Raw genomic sequence first — 10,838 nt, forward strand, 5'->3', positions numbered from 1 at the left:
CTTCCACTTGAGTGCAGGAAGCTCTTGCAACCAATCGGAAGCCATGCCTTGGTTGTCGAACGTTTAAACTGAACAGGTTTCCGGAACGGATTACGTCTGACAACAGTAACAGAGTGGAAAGGAAGCGAAGGAAGAGGTGCTGCCCAATTACATAATTCTCCGAGTAGGTCCATTGAACTCAGTGGACAAAGTTAGGCCTGCTGATTACAACTGTTGGGTCTATTCTGATAATGACTTAGTTGGATATCACTCAGTGTTTTCAGTAGTGGGGAGGAAAATTGAATTTTAATTTGTTGATCCGAAATTGGCCTGGTTTGGCTTGGAGTGTTTTGGAGGCCACCAGCTTTGTGACAGGTTCAAATTAGAACCTTTCTTAGGAAAACTGAAGCTTTGTCTTCAATATTCTAAGATTTTTAAAAAAGGTTGTGACTCCTTTTCCTTTCTTCTATGCTGTGTGCCTTTAAAATTGTAGTATTGTTGTGCATCAAAAAGAATAGTGCCATTTTGTTCTCTCAACAATCCTGTGAGGTACATGAAATGGAGAAATAACAAGTGAGCTTCATACCTGAGTGGGGAGATAAGCAAAGGCATCCCTCCTAAATTGTAACACTCTATCAGCTCTAGCAAACTAACTCTTTTGCCATTCCTGTAGAAAGCTGCATGCATTCTATTATTTAGTCATTCATTCATTAATTTAGTCATTCATTCATTATCCAGCCCTTCCTCCAAAAAGAGCCCAGGGCCAAGTGCTAAAACCATTCAATTTTTTAAAAATTAAAAATGTATTTGAAATACCTGAAAACATTAAAAACACATAAAAAAGAAACTACTTGCAAGTTCCATGTAAACTCCTACATGGAAGTGAGTTCCCTGAGGGAGTTTTGGATCAGCTCAGGCAGCCTTGAGTAATCAGCAGTGCTTTTGATATCAAGCCATGCACATGTATCAGTGACTACAATCCTAAACACATTAAGCAGCAAGTAAGCCCCCACTGAGGAGGGACGCGGGTGGCGCTGTGGGTAAAACCTCAGTGCCTAGGACTTGCCGATCGCATGGTCGGTGGTTCGAATCCCCGCGGCGGGGTAAGCTCCCGTCTTTTGGTCCCAGCTCCTGCCCACCTAGCAGTTCGAAAGCACCCTTAAGTGCAAGTAGATAAATAGGCACCGCTTTATAGCGGGAAGGTAAACGGCGTTTCCGTGTGCTGCGCTGGTGCAGGCTCGCCAGAGCAGCTTCGTCACGCTGGCCACGTGACCTGGAAGTGTCTCCGGACAGCGCTGGCCCCCGGCCTCTTAAGTGAGATGGGCGCACAACCCTAGAGTCGGACATGACTGGCCCGTACTGGCAGGGGTACCTTTACCTTTACCTTTTAAGCCCCCACTGAAGGGGCGCAGGTGGCACTGTGGGTTAAACCACAGAACCTAGGACTTGTCGATCAGAAGGTCGGCGGTTCGAATCCCCGCGATGGGGTGAGCTCCTGTTGCTCGGTCCCTGCTCCTGCCAACCTAGCAGTTTGAAAGCACGTCAAAGTGCAAGTAGATAAATAGGTACCACTCAGGCGGGAAGGTAAATGGCGTTTCCGTGTGCTGCTCTGGTTCGTTAGAAGTGGCTTGGTCATGCTGGCCACATGACCCAGAAGCTGTACGCCAGCTCCCTCAGCCAATAAAGCGAGATGAGCGCCGCAACCCCAGAGTCGGTCACGACTGGACCTAATGGTCAGGGGTCCCTTTACCTTTACCTAAGCCCCCACTGAATGCGATGGGATTTCAGAGTAAACATGTATAGGATCTAAAGCATTCCTTTTTGGATGCCTTAATAGCATGTTCAGTCCTATCCATGTTCGTGTCGGTTATCAAACCTGTTAAATCCTAAGCATGATGGTACTGGTTCTCAAGCACATTATTCTTTTTTTAATTTAATGCATTTATTGTTCTTGCAAAAACCATAGGATAGTCTTGCAAAAAAAAATTATACAAATTCAATAAAAATGAAGTGCCAACTTCCAAAATACATGTCACCACAAGACATTGAATAATCTCCACATTTCTAATTTACAAAGATTGTAAGTAATCACAGCATTTCCTCATACAAAATTAAAGCAATTTTGCATTCTTGGAAATAAAGCATTCTATGCACAAATTTGTATGTATGGTTCCACTTAATTACAAATAAATCTAATGTGTGGCATATTTCACTCAAACATATTATTCTGTGCTGAAAAAAAATAAAAGGAAGATTTCTGCACCATTATGTCTTGTTTAATGCCATGTAAATTCACTGCTGATTGAATCAGGTTTACTGATTGTTTTATATGAAAGCTGACTAGATAACTTTTTTGGATTTTCTGGTTAAGCTTTAAAACTCTTCTGCATAGTAATATATATGCATACAGAACAAGACCTTATGCAAATCACCTCTAGCTCTGGGCAGTGCTTTTTTTGGGTAAGAAAGCAAGGTGCTGGTATTCATATATTGATAAAAATGCCATGGGTGCCAGCACAAAATGGCTGCCAAGAATCCAGCTGAAAACTAGAAGAGCCACCACCAGTCAATGAGATAATCCTATGCTAGATGGCAGATGGACCAATGGTCTGACTCAGTGGAGATATTCTCAATTTAAGCTGTACCTGGACCCAGGTCATCTGTACCTTTGCTCAGCTACTTGTGAGAAAAAGTTAAGATATGGTGATTCTAAATGTCACCACAGGCTTTTGTCCCCTAAATAAACTTGAGTTCTTCTTGTGAGTTTGTCTGTCCTCTCATTTTCTCCACGTGGTTTGGTTTTGAGTGTGTGTGGTTTTCACCCCCGGGAGAGTGTAGCCATTACTGTTTAAAGTGGTATCATAGTGCTTTAACTGTATAGTGTGAATGTGGCCAGAATCTCAGAAGAGATAGCATTATTGGTCATACCACACATTATATTAATACAATCATTGCTTTGCTGAATTTAAGCAAAACTATTTCGATCCAGTAAACTGCATTTCTAATGATGCTATAAAATGGAGCAGCATTTGTCTTTACTTTTTATTTTATTTAAAAATCTTAGAACATAAAAAATACAGAAGCTATAATTACAACAATGGTATAGAGCTGATGTCAGGGGCTGAGCAGAGGAGGTCACAGCTCAGAGGCAGATGAGGGGAAAAGCTGGAAAATAATGGGAGGGGGTGAGCAGGAAGAGCCAGAGTAGCAGCTGGCTGACACGTTGTCACTAAAAAGCATTCCAGACCCACCATCTCCTGGAACCCGGAGAGCCTTAAAAGTAGGAGAGCAAAGAGCTCAAAGACAAAGGGCATTTAGTGGCATCCGTAGAGGAGATGATGATGATGAATGAGGAAGGGGGAGAGAAGGGGGATGGAGATTTAATTGGGACAATGCCACTATCCAAGAGGCTGGGTTCTATCGCCTCTCTTTGTAAAGTTTGAAATAAAAAAAGGATTGTAAGAAACTTTTCCTTGTATTGATACTTTCCTGGGCAACCAGCTGGGAGCACCCTGACAGCTAAAAACAATCACAACCTTCACCCTTGGTAAAAGCCAAGAAAAACACTTAGCCCACCATCTCTAAAACATTTTGTCCACAGAATAAGAAGCCAAGAAGCCAAGCCAAGAAGAATATTCGTCTCAAATATGGAACTATACAGGGAATTGTGGATTCTTTTATAAGTCTCAAGTACTGTGATCATCATATTAAACTGAAATAAATCCAAATAATTACAAACAAAACAAAAAAAAATTGAAACCAAAGCATCACTATGAAATCTTAAAACTATTTTGATTTGTTACTGGTCACTGAATTGGGATCTCAGAGTTTTTCATACCAAAATGCCATTCATTACTGTTAGACTATTGAAATAGCTTCCGGATAAAGGACTTTTTTGCAGGAGTGAATATTGTCATGGGTTTTTTCCTGTGCAATGCTTTCATGGGTGGCTTTTCCACTGGAGGAGTCTCCTTGGGAGTCTGCAGTCCCCTGGCCAAACTGGTATGCTCAGGGCAGAAGTACTTGGTGTTTACCTGTGAAAGGTGAATAAGCATGTCTTCAGATAAGTCCATGCACTGAGCGTGGACCCAGTGACCATCTCCATTTGAACAGAAGATCATTGCTGGCTTGTTGAGCTCTGTTGAGTACAAGGGCACCCAGGTGTTGATATCAATATCACAGCCTGAAGAGCAGGTGATCCAATAGCCTGTTTCTGACTCATCTTCTTCATCATCTTCATTATAGGTGTCAATGTCAAAGCTGAAAGTAAACTCCTCTGAATCTTCAAAAGGTGTAGACTCTCCTGCATCTTCTGTAGAACTCTGACTGCACACTTGTGCCATCTGTTCTGGGTCCTGATCACTTTCTTCTTTGCATCTCAACAAGTAAAAGTAGTTAGCATCTGAAATTAGCTGCCTGTTGTCTCCAGGTATACCAAACAGTATGGCTCCATTTCCCATATCACTCCCAAACCATATCTTGCAGTGTTTGATATCTGGGGTCCATTCTGGTGCCTCTCTTTCCACTATCTCTATCTTGTTATCTTCTAGGTTGATTGTATTACAAACCATTCTCTTCTGGTTATCAGAGTGGTAGCCCCCAACAATGACAAATTCCTGGTCTCCAGTCTGGGTCATGATGGCACTTGATACTGAGATCCCACCAGACAAAACACTACAGTTCACAGCTGGGCTTCCTAAGGGAAGGTCAACTTTTATTCTATAGAGATTTGGGGGTCTCGTATTACTTTCAATGGAATGGCCTCCTATGATATAGATGGTGTCATTTCTAGCAAGGGAGAGATGAAAGGAGAATCCCCCCATAAGCTCTTGGAAGGCATGTGAGGTGCAACATCCAAATTCAGGATCAACCAGAAATATGTATGGCATACAGTCAACCACACTGTTCCAGTTTTCAGTTGTCCTCTCTCCGAGGGCCTTGTATGATCTCCCCCCAACTATAACAATTATACTTTTACCTTGACTATGAACCACATTAATGGTATGGCCATATCTGGCTTCCGGGACCTCCCCAGCTAATTCTTTCTCAGTACACCTAAATGTGAATTTCTTGCTATTTTTGCTGATTAGGCTCATGATGTACAGCTTATCAGAAAGTTCATTGTTGGGTGTTTTCCCTCCATGGATGAAGTATGGACACTTCTCAGACTGGGCCATACTGCCTTTGGGAGTGCAGATGGCAGGGTACCGCAGAGGGGGAAGGTAGCAAGAATCCTTAGAGAAGTATGCCGGCTTCAGTTTGAGCTCTTCCTTTTTGAAATCAAGAAGGAAAACTCCAGTTGGACAGGACCTCTTTGGCCAGCCTTTCTGTCCAAACAAGAAAACACGGCCATCAAAGTTCAGCAGTGAAAATCCTGGCTGGATCAGTGAAGAATTGTTAGTGGTCGATATCATCTGAAGAGGCATCTTCTCAGGCAAACAAGTCATGGTATTGTCAATATCTGGAAAAAAGAGAATGAGAAGGTGAGCTGCAGGGTGATTAAATAAGTTACTGCTTGGCTGTGTGACCTTGAACATATCAGGTCACTGCTCTTCACCCTGTGTCACTGCCTGTCAATGGAAGTAATTCTCTGAGATAAATGCTGTGAGAACCACAACATGAAAAAGAACGGTAGAAAAGGCAATCAAAAGGCTAAATAAGATGTGACATTTGTTTTATATCTTCTCCTGGAGGGAGCAAGGCCATATAGCTCAGCACTCATCTAGAGTGGTAAACTTTCAGAGGTCTGGCTGCAAGTGCACGTAAGCCCGTAAGGATGTCATTTCAAGCCAGCCCTTGCTCAGTGTTAACAACAGAGCAACAAGGAAAAAGAGGTTGGAAACAGGGACCACTTTCAGGATTAATTCATCAAGTGGTATCAGTCCTTCTGGAAAGCCTTTTGAGAAATGAAGAGTTTAGGTGGGCTACAAAGAATCAATATCAAGTCAAAGGCCTTGGCTAACTTAGGGCACAGTCCACTTGGAAATATTCTTGCACCAGCTCTGTTGAAAGATGCTAAGAAGCAATTCTCATGCTAGCCACACCTCTTTTTCATTTCAGCACAATGTTCCCCTGAGGTTTTGGCTCCAAAGGAAGATGGCATGTGATCTAGGCAGCAGCAAGAGCAGCACATGCATATCGCAGGCTAGAAACCCCAAGCCTTCCCTCTCTGTTATCTAGCTGTCCAACACTACTATCTTAACTAGAGCTAGGGGAGGAAATTAGACTTTAAATGCAGTCTGGGGGACCTCTGACCTGCAGGCCAGATGCACCTCATGAGAGGTCCCTATTTGGGCTTCCAACTGGCTCCAATGAGATGCTGTTTTCAAGCCTAACAGTCTTGCAGGGGACATATTTGGGAGGAAAGTATAGCTGAGTGGGGACTAGTTGCTTCTCCTCATGTGCATCAGCAGTTAGGCGTGACAAAGGCCTCCCATTGGCTTTGCTAAATGTTCAGACCAGAGGCATTACACAGAAACAAAAACAGCACATTGCTAGCATACTTCAACAGCATTTTTCAGTTTAGAGATGTATGACCATAATAGAGGTGCCATAGTTTACAGTGGTACCTCGGGTTAAGTACTAAATTCATTCCGGAGGTCCGTTCTTAACCTGAAACTGTTCTTAACCTGAAGCACCACTTTAGCTAATGGGGCCTCCTGCTACTGCTGCGCCGCCGGAGCACGATTTCTGCTCTCATCCTGAAGCAAAGTTCTTAACCCGAGGTACTATTTCTGGGTTAGCGGAGTCTGTAACCTGAAGTGTCTGTAACCTGAAGCGTATGTAACCCGAGGTACCACTGTATTAGGAGAGGCATCATGATCCTTGACAGGATGCTATCATTTGTCTGTTATCATTTATCTCTTGGGATGCTGACAAGAAGAAGTTGTGATGTGGCAAATGGCATAGATTTGCCAGTCTCTTTATTGTTTGCTTAAAGGCTTCCCAGGTTTGCACTGGCCAAAAACTTCAGTTTTTTATTTCAAAAACTTGAGCCTAGGGCATCTATCTTCCATCTATCTGAAAGAAATTTTGTTTCTGCATTTGCTTTGTGTGTTATCAAACCTTGAAATTTATGTGAAAGGTTGCAAATATGCTGGGAAAATGTGCACAGGGTGGGTGAATTTCTTCTTGTCTCGCAGACCCTAAGAAAAGCAGAAATGTAGGTTACAATTGTATACACAATTACCTGGGAGTAAGCGGCATTAGAGGGCCAGTGAAATTTGTTTTTACGTAATGATTCACGACTGGGAGGTTAATGCTTTTACACTGGGGGATTGGAATTGGTTGACTTTGCAGAATAAAACAGCATTGCCCTCTAGCATACACCACAAGTGTCACTCTTGGTGGATTGTCAATATAAACACTGTGGGATCTCAGACAGAAGTCCTTCACAGTCTTTTTTCTTGAGATCTCCTCATAGGGAAAGAAAATAATTTAACGTGGAACATGATATGTGCATAACAAGCCATTATACTAGAAGTACAGAGGACACATCCACACTGCTCATTTAAAGCACATGACTTTCCACAAAGAATCCTGTAATTTGTTAAAGGTGCTAAGAATTATAGTTCCCAGGATTCTTTGGGGGAAGCTGTGTGCTTTAAAAGTGCCTTCTTTGGCTCCCAGTACGTTTCCAAGCACAATTCAAAGTGTTGGTGCTGACCTTTAAAGCCCTAAACGGCCTTGGCCCAGTATACCTGAAGGAACGTCTCCACCCCCATCGTTCAGCCTGAGGTCCTCCTCTGAGGGTCTTCTAGTTCCCTCACTGTGAGAAGTGAGGTTACAGGGAACCCGCCCTGTAAACGCCCTCCCATCAGATGTCAAGGAAATAAACAACAATCTGACTTTTATAAGACATCTGAAGGCAACCCTGTTTAGGGAAGTTTTTAATGTTTGATGTTTTATCATGTTTTTAGTATTCTGTTGGGAGCCACCCAGAATAACTGGGGTATAATAAATAAACAAGCAAGCAAACAAGCAAGCAAGCAAGCAATAAAATTGTTGTTGTTTTTGTTACTGGAGTACATTTTTAGAGTCCGTTCACATGTTAAAAGTCCCATGAGGAAGTCACTTTAAATTGCACTACATGGAAGCAATCAACAATTCCTGGAGTTGTTTCACAATCAACTCTGGGAATTGTAGCTCTGTGAGGGGAAGGGGTGTGTGTCTCTTAATAACTCTCAGCACCCTTAATGAACTATAGTGCCCAGGATTCTTTGGGTATAGATATGACTATTAAAGTAGTATAACAGTGGTTTAAATGTAAGGTGAGGATGTGACCTGAGCGGTAAGCTGCTGATGTGCAGCTGTTCACTATAAACATCCAGAAACAAATAATTACATTGGTGTGGTGCTATGTGTTCGCAACAATGCAGTTAATTTTATTTATTTATCATGTATTCAGCACCGTCTATCAAGGGAGAGCTCCATATTTCTTTGCACCTGTGTGTGTACATATGTGTGTGTATGTTCATGCTAAGTATTGACAAGAACAAGAAAACATCTGGAGGGATGCAATAAGCCAAACATGGTGGCTTCCAGATGTTTTGCGCTACAACTCTCATCAGCTGCAGGCAGCATGGCCAATGGTCAGAGGAAAAGGGAGCTGTAGCAGCAAACATCTAAAGAGCACCAGGTTGAGGGAGGCTGCATTACACATATAATGCTTGATAATTTTTATATTTAAAAAGAATCTCATAAATGACAATAGATTAAGGCTTCAATGCTATACCGAGTTACTTGGGAGTAAGCTCCTCAGCAGTCATATAAGAATGCACTCTTTATCTTTAGGAACACATCTTATTATTTATTTATTTAAAATAGTGACTATCCGCTCTTTAGCCAGACAGACACCAGGGTGGGGCACATAACATAACATAACACAACACAGCACAACAACACAACACAACACAACACAACACAACACAACACAACACAAAGATTGATGCAATGACCAGCAATACAGCGTATCAGATACAAATAAAAGGATGTTTAAAGAGACCAACAGAACAGGGAATGTATTGTTTTAGTTAAAAACAGCAAATGTAATGCCCTCCAGATGTCATTGGACTAACTCTTTTTGACTTAGCTAGCATGGCCAATGATTATAGATGATAGCATCCCCATTGACTGCTGCTGAATCAAAACATCCTATTTGTAATGTTTTTCTCTGTAAACATGGCAAATTGGAGACAGATACAGGGTGGGGAACCTGTGGCTCACATTAACATTAATGTGTCCAGTTCCCATCACCTCTGACCATTGGCCATGCTGGCTGGGGTAACTCCCTTGAAGTCCAACAATATATGGAAGGCCACAGGAAACCTGTTAATCACCCCTCAACATCAATTCCCAGTTTTAGTTCTTATGATAAGCCTCCTCCACAAATGTGTGTATATACTTGTGTCCCATGTATACCGGGTATTTGATAAGAGTCAATAGATAAAGAAGAGAAACACATCACTTCTGAGTCTCTATTGGTCTGCCAGTGTCGTCATTTGACACTCAAGATTCTTTGCTATGAACCAGGTACTTGCAGCACCTAATAAGTTGAGCGAGAGCCTGCAATGTGCATGTGAAAAAACGGAAAACCGCACGAGTAATGAAAAATGTGAAACCTTTACGGAGTGAGGTGGGTGCTGTACAAAATTACTCCTTGCTTATCAAGAACAGGGAAGTAGGACAGAGAAGTGATTTACAATGAGCAGCCCTCTCACTCTCCTGCAAACAAACAATCACCTGCAAACAATGACCTTTCAAAGTACTTAATTTGAAGCATGTACTAAAAGTTGTGTGTTTTTTCCTTCAGCTTTAGGACCCTAGTTCTGTGGATATCTGCTCAGAAGTAAGTCCAGCTGAGTTCATTGGGTTCATCCCAGGTACATCTGTTTAAGACAATAGTCTGTTTAAGACAATAGTCTGTTAGAATATGACTAACATAAGAGAAGGGTCTCTTAACTCTGTTTTAGCAGATTATTTGTGTCCTGCAGTGGTTTTACAGAGCTGGATGTATGTAGATGCCACATGCCACAGAACTTTCCTGCACTGAACCACTACATGGCTGGCATGCTTATGTGTGTCATCTTCTGCTATGTGCAACCATGAATAAACAACATAGTCCTACTAATAATACAGATAATCAGAGTTACCTTTAGAAAGCCCCCCCCCCCGATTTATTCAGTATTTGTTTTGTAAAACTTGAAAGATCCACTGTAGGCAATTCAGTATCCAAACACTTTACAACCTGGTTTCTGTTCTACTCTAGTCTGCCTTGCCTATCCTAGTGCAGAAATGTGAAGATATGATTTCTCAAGAAAGAAAAATTAAAGAAAGACAAATAAGCAAACCCCTTCGCATTGGGGTATATATGATAGCATTGGGACCTACCTGGGCGATGGAGACTTTTGCTTCCTACTGATACGTTTGTATCAATATAGGGATTCAAATGTCAACACTTTTGGATGCTTCTTTGACTGCTTTGTGTCACAGAAAAGAGGCAGGCAGGGGAAACTGTTGGCTTAACTTACAGATGTGCTTCTGTGTTCATTGATGTGACTAACTGACTGTGACCATTTCCCCCACTTCTGATGATACAAAAGGAAACCCAACACTAGCTTGCAGTTTTAACCCTTTCAGGCTCTACCAGCCCTGAATAATAACAGGAACTTTTTTTGCTTTAGGCTACAGTGTGTGTGCGTATATAGAAATGTAGCTTTCCTTTAATGTCAATGTGGAGGCCCAATGATTTGAAAAATTGTAGTGTCTTAGAGAAGGATTCCTATAATTCCTATTTTATGCTATATAAGTATATATGTAATTTGCATGCTGCCTTGCCTCAATCTCATATAACAGGTGGC

The 10,838-nt window shown here is 41.9% G+C and overlaps 1 protein-coding gene across 1 annotated transcript; it reads right to left on the reverse strand.

Moving 5' to 3' along the window:
- Positions 1–3,842: 3,842 nt before the first annotated feature.
- On the reverse strand, positions 3,843–10,446 carry RAG2 (recombination activating 2; the record flags this gene model as incomplete). The annotated part of the gene is made up of 2 exons (XM_083602487.1): positions 10,369–10,446; positions 3,843–5,440 (listed from the first exon to the last, which is right to left on the reverse strand). Exon 2 carries the CDS (start codon positions 5,424–5,426, stop codon positions 3,843–3,845), a length of 1,584 nt encoding a protein of 527 aa, XP_083458613.1. The 5' UTR covers positions 5,427–5,440; positions 10,369–10,446.
- Positions 10,447–10,838: the final 392 nt, after the last annotated feature.

This window comes from Podarcis filfolensis (genome assembly GCF_964270895.1).
Source record: "Podarcis filfolensis genome assembly, chromosome: 1".
Classification (NCBI taxonomy): Eukaryota; Metazoa; Chordata; class Lepidosauria; order Squamata; family Lacertidae; genus Podarcis; species Podarcis filfolensis.